The 17,185-nt window shown below is 41.9% G+C and overlaps 1 protein-coding gene across 2 annotated transcripts in view; it reads right to left on the reverse strand.

Annotated features, from left to right (window-relative positions):
- The window catches only part of cacna1ia (calcium voltage-gated channel subunit alpha1 Ia), a 282,477-nt gene that overhangs the window by 83,078 nt on the left and 182,214 nt on the right, over nucleotides 1-17,185 (reverse strand). For both annotated transcript variants that reach the window (XM_037544719.1, XM_037544718.1), the window contains exons 8-10: nucleotides 16,785-16,877; nucleotides 3,181-3,505; nucleotides 390-799 (exon numbers count right to left, since the gene is read on the reverse strand). In XM_037544719.1, the coding sequence (XP_037400616.1) occupies nucleotides 390-799; nucleotides 3,181-3,505; nucleotides 16,785-16,877 (828 nt within the window). The remainder of the gene's footprint in view (nucleotides 1-389; nucleotides 800-3,180; nucleotides 3,506-16,784; nucleotides 16,878-17,185) is intronic.

Below are 17,185 nucleotides of genomic sequence, written 5' to 3' on the forward strand. Positions count from 1 at the left end.
AACTTCACACTGCAGATTCATACTAGATTAAAATCTCTCCACAATTATTACAGTCAGACTGTAAAAGTACACACTGCAGATTCATACTGGATTAAAATCACTCCACAATTATTACAGTCAGACTGTAAATCTACACACGCTGCAGATTCATACTGGATTAAAATCACTCCACAATTATTACAGTCAGACTGTAAATCTACACACGCTGCAGATTCATACTGGATTAAAATCACTCCACAATTATTACTTTCACACTGTAGACACTTCACACAGTATAGATTCATCCAGGATTAAATTTGTGACTATTTACTGTCAGGTAAAACTCGGTGCTCCAAATTGGCCTAACTGCAGCTTTATCTCAGGTTAGAGTCAGAAGGCCCTTTATTTACCTGGTTGTGGTGCTCAATGCCCATGCTGATGGTATTGATGAGGATAGCAATCATAATCCCTCTGTTGAAGTATTTACTCTCCACTATACTCCACAGTTTCGTCCGCATCTCATCCCACAGGTCTTTACAGCTCCCTAAGCAGGAGCGCTTCTTTTTCTTTTTCTTCTTCTTCTTTTTCTTTTTCTTTCCATCTTCCTCCTCATCGTCTTCCTCTTCGTCCTCAGTGTCCTCCTCCGTTCTCTCCTCTAAGTGGTTCTCCTCCTGGTCAGCTTCCTCCAGGGCTCCTTCCTCCTCCCTGTTGGCTGCACATTGTGGACATTCCTCAGGGTTTGGAGTGATGGGCAGTGATATAACATTGTCCAGAGTTTGGGAACTATGCTCCAGTTTGCTTTGGTGTGGACACTGAGACACTAGGAGAGAAGAGAGGGACATGGTGAAATGGTGTGAAAATAATGTGTAGTCGTCAATTTTGCTTAGTCGATTCTGGAATATTATAATTGGATATAGTCAATTATGAAGGGCTACAAATATTAACGACACTTAAGTGCAGTGGGGTCATTGTAATGCACTTGTAACTTGTAAACTTATTAGGCCTTATTATGCCAATAATTGATAAATAACTGGCTTCTCCATTCTACTAAGCAATAATTAGACTGTATTCAAACATTATATATCATAATCTTTTGAATTACATCAATCGATATAAAGATATTCAATTAGTGCTTTGGTCAGACAACCTGATGAGATTCTGTCCAACAAAATAGACACAGGAATTACAACCCCAATTCCAATGAAGTTGGGACGTTGTGTAAAACATAAATAAAACAGAATATGATGATTTGCAAATCATTTTCAACCCATATTCAATTGAATACACTACAAAGACGAGATATTTAATGTTCAAACAGATAAACTTTATGGTTTTTTGCAAATATTCACTCATTTTGAATTTGATGCCTGCAACACGTTCCAAAGAAGTTCTCCATAGAATTCTGTTTGCCTTTAACAGTAATGGTGCAGCACTGATGTAAGTAGATCTTCCAGTCGTCTTTGTGTATTCAGTGTAACTCTATATTATTCCAGGATGATTAAGGTGAAATTTGAGATTTTACAATGCTTACAGGTTATGTAGGCATGAGTGTCCACATTTGGACTCGTCGCTTAACGAAGTTCATACATTCAGTAATTTTCAAAAGTTTATGAGAATATTAACTTCAGTACATCATCTCAGATCTACTTCAGAAGCCCATCTAGTGGTATATCATACATGTTTCATTTCAATGTATTTTACATGTCTGTCTATGTACATGTCTGCTGAGTGCTATAACTTGTTTTACCTCTTTGTTTTGATATTTAAATTTTAATTTTTACCGCTGTGTTCTATAGCAGGATCTCATCCAGACATCTCTATATAGAAAAAGGCTGAACTGCGCCGTGTTGAAGACAGAACGTGTGGTATTTGACAGTGAGGGGAAATCAAAGAATACTAAATCATGCATCGATGAAACTTGTTAGTGAAAGTAATGAAGCACAAAATGCCACATGACCAAACTGAAAAGCCTGGAGTGCTTTTAGTGAGTGCTTTTAGAGAGAACTTCTCGCTTCCCTGCTGAAGTTCTCCTGTATATGCTGCTCTCTTAATGGCTACATCCCCTCTCTCTTTCTCCTCTACTGACCCACATGTGACCCTCTTCTAGACTCAGTGAGTCCATCAGATGTGGGTTCAGCAATGACATTTGAGAATGGTACACTGGGGTTGAATTTATAGTACATTGATTTTCTGGAGGGTCATTTTGGAGATTTTATCTACCGGGATGGACCACTACCAGCTCAGCTGACTGAGATCACAAGATCAGTGCAAATGGACAAGAAATGTCCTCCATAGTTCAAGTTATGTACTGCTTCTTTCGGCTGCTCCCTTTAGGGGTCGCCACAGCGGATCATCTGCCCCCATCTTGCCCCATCCACTGCCTCCTCTACTTTTACACCAACCATCTCCATGTCCACCTTCACTACATCCATAAACCTTCTCTGAGGTCTACCTCTTCTCCTTCTACCCAGCAGCTCCATCTCCAACATTCTTTGCCCAATATATCCACTATTCCTCCTCAACACATGTCCAAACCATCTCAACCTGGCCTCTCTGGCTTCATCTCCAAACTGCTCCACCTTCACCGTCCCTCTGATCTGCTCATTTCTAATCTTGTCCAGCCTTGTCACTCCCAATGAAAATCTCAGCATCTTCATCTCCGCCACCTCCAGCTCAGCCTCCTGTCTTTTAGACAGAGCCACAGTCTCCAAACCATACATCATAGCAGGACGCACTGCTGTCTTGTAGACCTTCCCTTTCACTCTTGCTGCTATCCTTCTGTCACACATCAGCCCTGACACCCGTCTCCACCCACTCCATCCTGCCTGCACCCTCTTCTTCACCTCTTTTCTACACTGTCCATTGCTCTGGATGGTTGACCCAAGATATTTGAAGTCATCCACCTTTACGACCTCTACTCCTTGCATCTTCAATGCCTAACCAGGTATTGTATGGTAACTGTAAATACTGGACATTCATGAGTAAATCTTTGGGAATAGTTACGCTAAGCTGCTGGACTCTTTTTTTGATGAAAGATATTGCCAATATTAAAGCTTCACTATGTAAGATTTATGGAATATGTTTGCAGCATTAGTTCTGGTGTTTTGTGGGGAATAAAATCACAGCTGGAATGATCTACTGTAACCAAACCACAGCCATGATTCTTAAAAATCATGTGCCTAAAAAAAAAATAACCCTCACCTTGAACCGAGTGGCAGTGATGCCTCTCTCCGTTTACATTTGCCCCTCCTCTGGACCTGCCCCTCCCTCCTCCTGGGGGCGGAGATTTACCCCGCAGCGTGTAGTAGAGCGCAGCGGAGCGGCGACGGGCCTTTCGCAGGATGTGGCACACCAGCTGGAATAGCTCCTCGTAGCAGTCCCCAGGCTCGGTCAAGGAGGCCAGCGTGCTGGAGGACAGGCAACGAGCACGCTGCTCCTGCATGAGCTGGTGCTCCCGCTGCTTCGTCTCCGAAAACTGAGTGGCGATGACCACCAGGCACAGGTTAATCATGAAGAAGGAGCCAATCTGAAGGTCAAGAGGCAGAAAAGGTTCAGGATCAAGGCCATGTGTAATAAGCAAAGGTGGGTAGAGCAGCTTAAAGCCGATCTCTAACAACACCTAAAGAGTGCTACACCTAAAGAGTGCATACAGACCTGCAGTAGAAACTCTTAGTACGCAGCATCTCTCAGCATAGGGTCTGAAGCTTGTTAGTTCCCATTTTGTTCTAACATAAATTGCTGAAGCTCCAAAGTAAGAGGTGTGAGCAACAGTAAAGCAGTCCTGGTGCTCGACCACCACAATGAAAAAATAAAATTAGGAGCTAAATATGAAAATCTAAATTGGAAGCAAGGAAAAAACTCCTTTTTCCTGACTTTTGTTTACTGGTAACACTTTCGTTTAAAGTCTCTTAGGTTAGGTATACACGGGGTAGTTGTAAGATACAAATTCCAAAATATGAGGTAATTATTTTAGGGAAGTGACTTTCTTGCTTAAACACATGACATTATAGTAAAAATTAAATGAGAATTTGTTGGTAATTACCATCTTATTACTGTATTTTCAGGTCCTTCTAAAGCTTATTATTCAGTAACTACAGGAATGTCAATGCAAACTGGCTAGCTAGGCTGAAGTGTGTAAAGGTGGGCCCTGACCATTTTAGGGGTTAATACCCTAATATCACTTAATATCTAGAACTTGTTGGATGTAATAGTGTCATTTATTTAGACTTTCTTGGAACGTCCCCCACTGTACTCAGAATAATTGCTTAGTACTTTGGAGTTTAGTGATGGCATGTTGGACATTTCAGTGTAATGTAGTTAGACTGTCTTAGAACCATCAACTTACCCAAAATAATTATCTAGTATTTTGGAGTTTGTACCAAGCATTTGTCTAGTTTATACAAAGAGCATTTAGGCAATTCAGTGTGATGTAGCTAGACTGTCTCGGAATTTACCATCATGTTACATTACCCAAAGTAATTATCTAGAACTTTGGAGTTTGTACCAAACACTTGCCCAAATAATACATAGAACCTGTTCAGTGTAATGTATTTAGACTGTCTTGGGACCATCATGTTACCCAAAATAAGTATCTAGTACTTTAGAGTTTGTATCAAATACTTGCTTAATTAATACCTAGAACCTGTTGGCCATTTCAGTGTAATGTAGACTAATCTAGACTTGCTTGAAACTTATCAACATGTTACCCAAAATAAGTATCTAGTACTATGGAGTTTGTACCAAACATGTACTTAGTTAATACCTAACGCCTGTTGTGCATTTGGGTGTAATGCATCTATACTGTCTTGGAACTTAGTATCACATTACCCAAAATAATCATCTAGAACTTTAAAAATCTAGAACCCAGTTAATGCCTACAACCTGTTATGCATCTTCTAAGTGCATTTTGCAATTGTAATGTAACTAAACTCTGTTAGAACTTACCAATATATTACCCAAAAGAACCAGCTAGTACTTTGGAGTTTTTCCAAACACTTTTCTATTGAATACATAAGTTCTAATACCTCGAACATACAGCTACATTGGTTGTAATGTAGCTATACTGCCTTGGAACTTACTGTCACTTTGGAGTTTGTCCCAGTTAATGCTTAGAACTTGTTGGAGAGTTCAGAACTCAAAGAACTGTAAAAGAAAGTGTCACCAGTTTGCTTCCGCATTAGTAAAATTATCCATTAAAAATATCCATAAAGGTACATATCTGGGTACAAAGCTGCATGTTATTGTTTAAAAGTTTGGAGATGTTGCGGACACATGTGTATAATGATGCTCTTGAGTCAGCTGAATTTGAGTGAGTGAGTTATAAGTGAAGTTTATTTAATGGTCCACATCTAAATGAGGTGATCTTTGCTTGATTTGTGTGGAAATGATCTGTCGGTCGGGAACAATGTAAGCAAATTAGAAAGAGAACAGAGGTAATCAGTCTTATAATGAAAGAGTGGCGTGAGTCTAAACTTGCCTTTCAGTCATTCATGCAGTAATGCACCTGATTCAGCTAATTAAAGTTTGAATAATGACAATAATTGCTCGATCAGTCGAGATCAGATAATGTGTGTTACTCTTTGGATGGAACAGAAGATCACGGCAGACTTTGTGAATAAGACCAAGACCGCTTTGTTAAATAATTCAAAAGGGGTAGAAACTATGAAGAGGTTGTACGTTTATATTCAGCCAGGGAAAGTATCTGAAGGTGAGATGATCGTTATGGATTCGGGAAATCATTGTCTGTGTGAGAGCGCCTAACAGCAAGGTTAAGACAAAAGGATTAACTCGCTCTTGCTTAGATTATCTACTCATGATGGATACCAGGCCTTAAACGGCACGGCAGACTAAAAGGAACATTTTCAGAGGTGGACGAAGAACACAAATCATATACTTGAGTTAAAGCAGAGACACCCAAGGTAAAAAATTAATCCAGTAGAAGTAGAAGTTCCTCCCTTTAGACCGCCACTTGAGTAAAAGTACTAAAGTATTTCCCTTCAAATGTAAAAGTACTAAAAGAGTAATTCTGGCTCTTATGTCCTGTTATCATTTTTATAACCAGACTGGCTTCATGAGCTCATTTCAGGTGAAAGTCCTCCAGCGTCTCTCTTGGTAAACCAGTCTTTTAATAGAACGTCATTAATTAGTGACGCTGACGTCTATTAAAATGATCAGAAGCACAAAACACTGAAGGTAAACAGTTTCCATCAGGGAGAACCGAGTGGCTCTGAAATCACTTTTTACACACAAGCAAAGTTTCAGTTTCAGATTTATTTACAACTTAGTTCCAAGTTTAAGTTGAATAAAAACTGGCTTTAAACTCAGGATCACAGATGAGCTCCTTTACTATGTTGACTGTCATTGTAATTTGTTCCCTTACTGGTTCTAACATCAAGTACTAGAACCCTTCACTCTGTAACACTACACTACAGTACAGTAATGCTGGCGTTCTACTGGATATGCAGTGTTAAGTGAGTGCCAGGCTAATGGTGGTGCTGTTTCACATTCACACTATTGTATGGGTAATTTAAAGGATGGGATTTAATGTGAATGCAAGCCAGAGTCCAAAAGCCACTAAGATTGACAAAGTAATTTACCTGTATAAGATTTAGTACAACACCAATAACATTACCAGAGGGCTCATATGTGAACAGAAGCTGACACATTATCAGGAACTACAATGACGTCTTGATGATAGCTGGCAAAATACGATGTTTTCTGTGACGCTTTGTTTTTACAGCCGTTTGTTTTTTCAGGTTTCATGAGTGAAAAGTGTAGCCAGGATGTATTTTCTCCACACTTCTAGAGGCACAGAGTTCAGGACATGTGCCAAAATCTGCCCCTTGAGCTCATAAATCTGCTACTGCACAAAAACAATGAAGCACAGTGCATTTCTGTGAGACTTTGGTTTTCACCATTGGTTCTTCAAAGGTTCTTTAGTAAAGGGAACGAATCAATTTAGAACCATGAGTTCTATATTTAAACACCTCTGTGTTTAAATATAGTTAAGTTAAGTGATGCTTTTTTAATCCCACAACCAGGGAAATTCCACCTCCGCATTTAACCCATCCGTGAAGTGAAACACCACATACACACTAGTGAATACACACACACTAGGGGGCAGTGAGCACACTTGCCTGGAGCCCTATCCACAGTGCCCGGGGAGCTATTGGGTGTTAGGTGTCTTGCTCAAGGATACCTCAGTCATGGACTGTCTGTGCTGGGGATCGAACCAGCAACCTTCCGGTCACAGGGCCAGTTCCCTAACCTCAAGCCCACGACTGCCCCCAATCTGCTGGGTATCTGCTGGACTGAGAATAGTCTACCAAGCAAAAATATCCAGCCAATAGCGTCCTGTGAGCAGCGTCCTGTAAGCACTGATGAAGGACTAGAGGATGACCAACACAAACTGTGCAGCAGCAGATGAGCTGTCGTCTCTGACTTTACATCTACAAGGTGGACCGACAAGGTAGGAGTGTCTAATAGAGTGGACAGTGAGTGGACACAGTGTTTAAAAACTCCAGCAGCACTGCTGTGTCTGATCCGCTCGTATCAGCACAGTCAAGTCAAGAGGCTTTTATTGTCATTCAATCTATGTACAAGTACACAGTGGAGTGAAATTACATTCCTCCAGGAACATCACGGTGCAACAAGGAACAAAGAGTACAAAGTGCGAACGTGCAGACATCGTGTGCAAACACAAAATTTAACTAGAAATAATAATTATGATAAATTAAACAGACATTAGACACAGTAAACAGACAGGACAGTGCAGCGCAGACACAGCACTCATTCTGGACATGAGGTCGTGGAATAAGGTGCAGAGATATTAACAAGATGTGATCTGTGAGTCACACAGTCAGATGACAGACATAAACACAGCAGTTACTGAGGTAGAAAAACCTGAGTAAAACAGTGAAAACACAGTGCAGCAGCGATGTTCCAGAAGTAGAGCATCAAAAGAGTTGTGTGTGTGGAGTGTGTGTGTGTGTGAGGGGTGGGGGGGGGGGGGTGTTGTGCTCAGTCCTTGTGAGTTTAAAAACCTGATTGCTTGAGGAATAAAGCTGTTGCAGAGTCTGGCAGTGGTGGCACGGATGCTCCGGTACCTTCTGCCAGACAGCGGCAGTGAAAAAAGTCCATGTGAGGGATGGATGGGTGGTGCAATTCCCAAACTAAGCGATGATGCAGCTGCTCAGGATGCTCTCCACAGTCCTCCTGTAGAACGTGGTGAGGATGGGAGAGGGGAGATGAGCCTTCTTCAGGCTCCGCAGGAAGTTGAGGCCCTGCTGGTCACACACTAACACACCACCACACACCACGTTGGTGTCACTGCAGTGCTGAGAATGATCCATCACCCAAACAGTACCTGCTCTGTGAGGGTCCATGGGGGTCCTGACCACTGAAGAACAGGGTAACAGAGTATCAGAGAAACAGATGGACTACAGTCTGTAATTGTAGAACTACAAAGTGCAGATATACAGTAAGTGGAACTGATAAAACGGACAATGGCGTATATTGTATATTAGTGCTCACTTAAGTGGTGTAAAAAGAGATGGTCTTCGTTCTGTGTTTGAAGACCACAAGAGAGTCTGCTGTTCGGATAGCCAGTGGGAGTTCGTTCCACCACCTGGGTGCCGGACAGAGAAGTCTTGATGTTCGTCTTCCACAAGTCTTGAAGAATGGTGCGTTATGCCGAGCTGTGCTTGAAGCTCGAAGGGCTCAAGGTACAGTTCAAGTTTTGACCATTGCCATTAGGTAGGAAGGGGCTGGTCCATTTTTGGCTTTGTAGGTTACCATCAGGGTTTTAAAACTGATTGGGCAGCTATGTGAAGCCAGTGAAGACAGCGCAGCAGTGCAGTAACATTACTGGACTTAGAAAGATTGAAGACGAGCCATATTACTAAGTTCTGGTTGAGTAGCCGGGGCTTGAAGGCCTGCATGGGAACACCAGCCAAGAGTGAGTTGCAGTAGTCCAGCCTTGAGATGACATGAGATCATGAGACCATGATGATGACCTGTAGCTCTAGGCATGAATAGTAACTCATGAATAGTCTTGCTACGATTGAGCTTCAGGAGGTGAGCGGCCATCCATGAAGAGATGACAGTCAGACACGCCGAGATGCGACTGGAGAGCTAAGGATCAGAAGGTGGGAATGAAAGCATATTTGAATTCTAATGCTTCAGTTGTCTTCTGATGTAAATTAAGCCAAGGGTAAGTGGAGTAACAGACATTTGACAATGCCAAGCCATGAGGAGTCAAAGTCTAGGTCACTGGTGTTCAAGTCATGAGTCTTTGCCAATTATCATGAATTGAGTCTTATGACTTGAGTTCTCATCTTTGCCCATTAATAAGGACCCCTTGAAGAACCCTTTTTTTATAAGACTGTACTTATTCCAACATATCGATTGTAGGCCACTGTTTGATGCAAATTTACATTATTTTTCATTGGCCAAAGTTGAAAACAAACTATTCATGTCTGTAGAGGATTCAAAACTTTTTTGAGTTCACTCTGAATTCCCAAATGCCTGGAACTGGAGAATCCACTCTTTTTGGGATTGACTCCCAGGCTTAGCTTCAGGAGAACATGCTCAAGTAGCACGTGGCTCGTCCAGAGGTAAACAATCATGACTGCCAATAAATGTCAGTCGCTCCTGGAGGGTTCAGCTTCATCTTCACCATTGCACATGAGCCATAGTGAAATTCTGATGGCTGAAAGCTTTGGCTCATCACCCAGAATGTGTTGGAGCTCAGCCTAAAAGGGGATGTTATTCAGGCACGATTTTGGTTCGCGTCCTCGGATTCTTTAAACTTTGCTTTCAGACTTTTCTTGACCCTGCAGCCTTGTTGTGCTCGGGCATTTCTTTCCAAATCATTTCGAACACAGAGAAACATCAGGCTAATTGATCATGAGGTCTCAGTAGCACGAAATTATGACGAATGTGGAGTAGGATTGACTTAAAAGTCGCGTGAATGAGTCGTATTGCCGCATATCGGACACGTATCAAATTTGAGTTTCACACATGAAAACATCTCAAATCAATTGAAAATGTCAGATTCAGTGTGTTTTTGCTGTTGACACTAACACACACATATAAATCTGTGTCACACATTTAGATCAGATTTGGGCCACTTTTACCTGCTGTGTAAACAAAGCCTTAGATCCTGTTGAGCAAATACCATTTACAACTTTTTGGCTGACGCTTTTACCCAGAGCTGATTACAATTTGATCATTTTACACAGGTAGGCCAAGGTAGTGTTAGGAGTCCTGCCCAAGGACTCTTATTGGTATAGTGTAGGGACTTGTCCAAGTGGAGGATTGAACCCCAGTCTAGAGCATAGAAGTTACCCACTACACTACACCAACCACCAAAAGCCATGAACCTGGAGCCCAGGTTTCTGGTACGGATACTTCCAGTGCAGTGGAGCTCCCTCACTGAGGAGGTAAGGAAGTTCTGAAAACTGCTGCTTCTCACTTGTGAAAGAGGACCAAACTGGAGAGAAATGGTCAAAAAGATCATGTTCTGATAAGGTGCTGCAAAGAGACGCCTGATGGACACGTCAACCCTGTTACGTTATTAAGATCCATTTGGAATGAATGTGAATGTGAGCGTGAGCGAGGTTCAGGTTTATCAGAGCAGAGTGTCTGCTCTCATATCACACTTCATTCATACCAGTGCAGAGCGAGAGCTGTCAAAACACGCACTCACACCCACGAAGTCCCAGATCCGCGCTTAATGAAACATACTGGAGCCTGGCTGTGAGAAATAAGGATCAAAGCATGCAGGGGTGTAGAGGGAGGGAGGGAAAGAGGGAGGGAGGAGAAGAGGAACAGCTGTGGGCCTGTATGTGTGACTCAGTGCAGCTGTGCAGGTGTTTGTCCTGCCCCTTCATCTGTCCAGCTTGTTTGGGATTCGGACTGCCAGACTGCGCTTAATCATCTCAGCAATGCACTTTATTTACAAACCTGCAGGAATGCAGGACTCAGAATCACCGGTTTACATAATATACATTCAATTTTGCTATAGATGAATGTATAAAATGATTGTAGTTTCACAAAACCAAGCAATTAGTAGGTATGAAATAATGAAGAATCGCTAAATGTGTCCGGGATGATGAGAGGAGCCGTATGTGGCTCTTTAATGACTGAGAAGAGTGTAGATCATCCTGAATGATGTTGTAATAAAATTAATATCCAAAATATCTAGAATTAGGTTATAATAAAATGAATACCCAGAATGAAGACATAGTAAAATGAATATCCAGAAAAATGTTCTAATAAAATTTATATCAGAATGAAATTCAATTAAAATTGATTTCCCCGAAAAAAGTTTACAAAAATTAATATCTTGAATAATCCAAAGGAAGTTCTAATAAAAAATATTAACCAGAATAAATATACTTAATATCCAGACTAACCATAATGACATTCTAACCTATATATATTCAGGAAAACAAATAAATTGATATCCAAAAAGTCCAGAATTAAGTTTTAATAAAATTGATATCTAGAATGAAGTTCTAATAAAAGTAAACCTTCAATCTACACCACATATATATTAGTTAGTAGAAAGCTGGGACTAAAATCTATTCTTACCTGCACTTTATGACACGTTATACCACAGTTAGTTCTGGCCATGAAAGCTGATTGGTTGAGAAGCATTCTAACTGTGCTGATATTTTGCCATAAGAGCAGTTTTTTTCACAAACACTGTATCACTCCACTGAGACACTCGAGATGTTTGAACGTTTTTACTTCTTTTTTTTGCCACAAACAGAAAACGGACACTCTTAAGATCACATTTGACTGACAGCCGATTTGGTCCGACTCTGAAGACGAGACGACACTAAATATCCAATCTGTCGTCATCACTGAGCAGCTTTTCAGTCGGCAGCTGTGACAGAAGAACAGAAGAACAGAAGAATCAGCCAGAAATGAACCCAACACCATTCGCCAAACTAAACGGGCTGTAAGAAGCTTTACAGATCGGCTGGAACAAAACAACATTAATGCTGATCTGGAGAAACTGACCAAACTGAGCTGAACCTGATATTGGCTCAGTTTTATGGCTCAGTCTGATTTGGTCCGACTCTGAAGATCAGACACGTCTGGCGAATGGAGTTGGGTTCATTTCTGGCTGATTCCAGGTTGTTCAGCTGTTCTTCTGTCATAGCTGCCGACTGAAAAGCTGCTCAGTGGAGACGACAGTTTGGGAATTTAGTTTAAGGAGCTGGAGAACGAACTGCCGGCTGAGCAGCGAGTGGGCGGAGCTCGTTACTCTGATGTAGCAACAATCTGCTCGTTAAGGAGCTCTAATTAGGAGGAAGGAACTGAACATTAAAACATATTAAACGCCGCGTTCACGGCCAGTTTATTCATTTCTTACTGTATTTATTTAACTGCTGTATAAACGCAGTAGAACAATCGAGGTCGTGAATTTTAGTTAAGGTCAAGCAGCGAATCTAGGCTGGTTTAAGCAGGTGGTGAGCACTGATGCAGAAACTGGTTTACTGGTTCGCATGTTTTTAGCAAACTAAAAGCAAAGTGACAGTAGTATAAGCTACACCATCACACTGCTGCTGGCAGGGCGATGTAAACAGCAGTAAACTGTGCAGTAAATTGTGGTCACTGGATGACAGAAGCACAGAAGAAAAGGACAGAGGGGAGCTCAGGTTGACTGAGCTGAACCGCCGTGAAGTGAATGGAGGGAATCAGCAGGTTTCCGCACACTGATACTACACTATAGCCTCTCTCTACAGGTAACGGCACCTGCCTGGGCGGTTGCCTGGTTACAGAGAGAGCACAGCAACCAGGGAGTAAATAAAAATGTGCTGAGGAGAAAAATGCAGGCGCTCGCCAGCACAGTCCTCCATCCTCCAGCCAAAATTGACATTTTAATCCCCCAAACAGGGTTGATTACCAGGGATTTGACGGCTGCTGTTTTCAGCTGGGAAGAGGCTGCCGGAGAGCATGTGGAGAGCGAAAACGCTACTGTAAAGCTCAGCTTAAACACATACAGGAAACCGCGAGGTTTAAACTAATTAAACAGAGCCGGAGCCAAAGCAAATTTGATTTCCTTCAGGAAGAAAATCACATATTTACTCGTGTGCATTTGGGAGACTAATGGATTGATTAAATTCTGCTCTTTCAATGTTTGTGACATTCAAACATCCAGGGCTTAAAGAGAAGATCCTGCAGGTCAAACTCATGAGGAAAAACCACAAATTGACCTACAGCCCGTGTGTCCATATACTGGTCACTTTATCGGAAACCCCTCGTGTGCAGTCAGAGACTGTAGGTCATCGATTGGTGCGCAATTTGGCCCAATCCCATTTCTTATTTTACCCCTACCCTTTGTTTTCAAGTGTAACATTGCCCTTTAGAACTGATTTAGAACTGAGTTACAAGGGGTAGTGGTTGAAATCTTCCCTACTAAATGAGACCCTCAAATAAACAGCCTCACTTCATTAACAGCTACTAGCGCTGCTCTGTAGGTGACCCTGCCCGTCTCCAGTGAGAGCAGAGGAAGGTAAAGTCCAGCTCCTCACTGCTGGGCTTTAAATATAGGGAATCATGTGCCTGCAAGAGGAGGGGGGACAATTATTTATTCTCACCCACCCCTAATTCTTCAGTGAAATTGAAGTCAGCTATTCTCCAGCTTCTCGTTCAAATTTTTCCTGCTCCACCTTAAATAATGCAGCAGTTCTGATGCCTGAGACACCTGAATGTAACTGCTGCACCATTTAAGATGGAATGGCAAATTTAGCTAGCTAGATACCAAGACACCAGCATACATCTCAACAAGAATCAGGACGCCCTACCCCTAAGCCTGAACACGCAGAACTGAGGGGTAGGGATAAGTGGTAGAGGCAAGGGGTGAAATGGGATTGGGCCTTAGTGTCAGCCATCCTCTAGTCCAGTGGTCCTCATCCCTGGTCCTGGAGAGCTGCCTTTCTGCAGAGCCTAGTTCCTGCAATTTGCCACACCTGCTCCAGTTAGTCAATCTATTCTCAAGGCCCTGATTGGCTGGATCAGATGTATTAGAGTTCAGAAAGGGGGTGAGGCAGCTTACTGGATTCAGGCTGGAACTAAACTCTGGAGTAGCTCTCTAGGACTAGGTTGGAGACCATTGATCTAGTCCTTCAGCCATGGTTCAGCTACAGATGCAAAAGTGTTCTTGCTACAGTAGAATCACAGTGAGTTTACATGCACTCGACAATCCAATCTTAATCAGATTTCTGCAATTGTCAAATTGGCAATTATTCACATGGTCATGGAAGCACACTCTGATTTCTTAGATCAGAGTAAGGTCTAGAAATCTGATTAAGAAATCTGATAAAGAGGCTGGATTTTTGCTCAGTTATCAGATTTCTCAGTGCATTTAAACTCTGATTTCTTTCAGATTTCTCAGTCTGCGCGACAGTACCGGAAATAAGTGAGCAGCTTTTGGAGTGACACTGAAACCAAAAACATGCTTGACGAAATTAAGGATTTACAGATTTTTCATCTTCTGGATGAGGTCTGTTCATATTTACAGGTAAAGTGGTGCAATGCTTTAAGAAAAGACACAGCATGAGGTTTAAAGGCTGGTTGCAAAGCAGAAATCTGATTACTGTCTGACTCATGTAGACCTGGAGTTTCCCCATTACCTGATTATTGTCCGACTCATGTAGACCTGGAGTCTCCCTGTTATCTGATTACTGTCTGACTCGTGTAGACCTGGAGTTTCTCCATTATCTGATTACTGTCTGACTCCTGTAGACCTGGAGTTTCCCCATTATCTGATTACTGTCTGACTCCTGTAGACCTGGAGTTTCCCCTTTATCTGATTACTGTCTGACTCATGTAGACCTGGAGTTTCCCCATTATCTGATTACTGTCCGACTCCTGTAGACCTGGAGTCTCCCTGTTATCTGATTACCGTCTGACTCCTGTAGACCTGGAGTTTCCCCATTATCTGATTACTGTCTGACTCATGTAGACCTGGAGTCTCCCTGTTATCTTATTACCGTCTGACTCATGTAGACCTGGAGTTTCCCCATTATCTGATTACTGTCTGACTCATGTAGACCTGGAGTTTCCCCATTATCTGATTACTGTCCGACTCCTGTAGACCTGGAGTTTCCCCATTATCTGATTACTGTCTGACTCCTGTAGACCTGGAGTTTCCCCATTATCTGATTACTGTCCGACTCCTGTAGACCTGGAGTTTCCCCTTTATCTGATTACTGTCTGACTCCTGTAGACCTGGAGTTTCCCCATTATCTGATTACTCAAGTGCATGTAAATGTGTTGATCGGATTACTGACAAAATCTGATTTGCTGCAGTTATTGGATTATTAGGTGCATGTAAACACACTCACTGTTAATACCCTAAAGAACCACAACTGAAAAAGTTTTGTAAGTGTGGAGAACCTTTAAAAGGTTTATAGAACCTTTGTGTAATGTAAGCATTCTGTCCCAATCAAAGGGTTTTTTCTTTCCTGGAAACTCTACATTAGGCAGACGTTCTAAGAATGTTGTCTTTCAAACGATAGGATATGATGAAAGGTGCTTAATATGATCAGGGACATTAACTAACAAGACAAAAAGGTCAGGGTGAACGTACATTTTGCTCTGCGCTAGATTTTTCTCCTAAGTTAAAGAGGAATTGTTTGTGGAAAGTGCAGAATGCTCAGCTGATTGCTCAGCAAAACACTCCGAACCGGAGACTGTGCAGGGCAGTCAGGGAAACGTCCTCACAGCGCAGTTTTTGACAACCGGGCTCATCGTATTTGATGAATGGAAACGTTATTATGGCCAGTTTTTCTTGCCGTGGTGAAGTGATCTCATTTTAAGTGTGAAACACTCAGCATTTTGTAGTGTACATCTCTCGCTGGGATGGACAGCAGCCAAGAGATATTGCTTTCTTTTTTTTTGTTCCTGATGTTGCATGAGGCACTAGAGTCTTCTACAAAGGTCTGGAGGAAACACCAGGGAGGAACGTGACCTTTACACGCCGTCCACTGTACACAAACTAGTCTCACCTCTAACATGAGTAAAGTTCACACTGTTCTAATGTCTTCCGGTCAAGAGAAGACTCTCCACACATTCAGGACCAAGACACTGTGTGTCTGTCTGTCTGTCCAACACCCATGTAGTCATCTATTTATTCATCTCTCTGTCCCTCAATCTAACACAGAAGTCAGAACCCAAACCTGTGTTCTTCTAACCGAGATATTACTGGCTTTTTTGCAAAACAAATACTGTATTTATATTTATTTGTAATATTGTAATATTATATAATACAGTGCTTTACAGGCAAAAACATTGTTTACTGCCTAGACACATTTTTTAAAACAATTTTCATGGCTACCAAATTATCTCTGTTCTGATTGGCTGCTCTATATGGGGCCTCATTAAAAAAAGCACAACCATGATGGATTTAAAACAGGCTGTTTTTGTTGTTGTTGTTGTTTTAACTGTTTAGAAAGTATCTCAAGCTTTTTGTTGAAAAAATAAATATATATATTGCAGGAGCTTATCTCAGTGGTCATTTGGTGGAAGGCAAGAAACACTCTGGACAGGTCACCAGGCCATCACAGAGCAGACAAACAGACATATACATTCACACCTCGGAGTAACTTAGCACCTCCAATTAGCCTGACTGCATGTCTTTGGACTGTGGGAGGACACTGGAGAACCCAGAGGAAACCGAAACAGAAACAGGGACCCTGGACGCCCGGCTGAGGAATCGAACCCAGACAGTTTTGCTGTGAGGCAACAGTGCTACCCAGAGACATTACGCTAGAGAGAGGAAGACTTACGATGATGAGCAAGATGAAGTAGATGAAGTTGTAGAAAGAATGTGCATCCATCACGTAGTACATGATCTCCACCCAGCCCTCCAGAGTGATCACCTGCACAGAACACCATACATACCATCAGATCACAGTATCTATCTATCAATCTATCAATCTATCTATCTATCTATCTATCTATCTATCTATCTATCTATCTATCTATCTATCTATCTATCTATCTATTAGTCCGTCCACCTGTCCAGTCGCCCTCCCATCCATCTGTCCATCTATAAATCCATTCACTCACACTTAATGAACATCTACCCACAGTTTGTCCACAGTTATTTGAGCCCACCTCAGCCTCTAGTCTTGCAATGCCAGACGTGATCTCGTCTCATGGGAACAATCATGAGAAATTTGGGGCT

This window comes from Pygocentrus nattereri, chromosome 14 (genome assembly GCF_015220715.1).
Source record: "Pygocentrus nattereri isolate fPygNat1 chromosome 14, fPygNat1.pri, whole genome shotgun sequence".
Classification (NCBI taxonomy): Eukaryota; Metazoa; Chordata; class Actinopteri; order Characiformes; family Serrasalmidae; genus Pygocentrus; species Pygocentrus nattereri.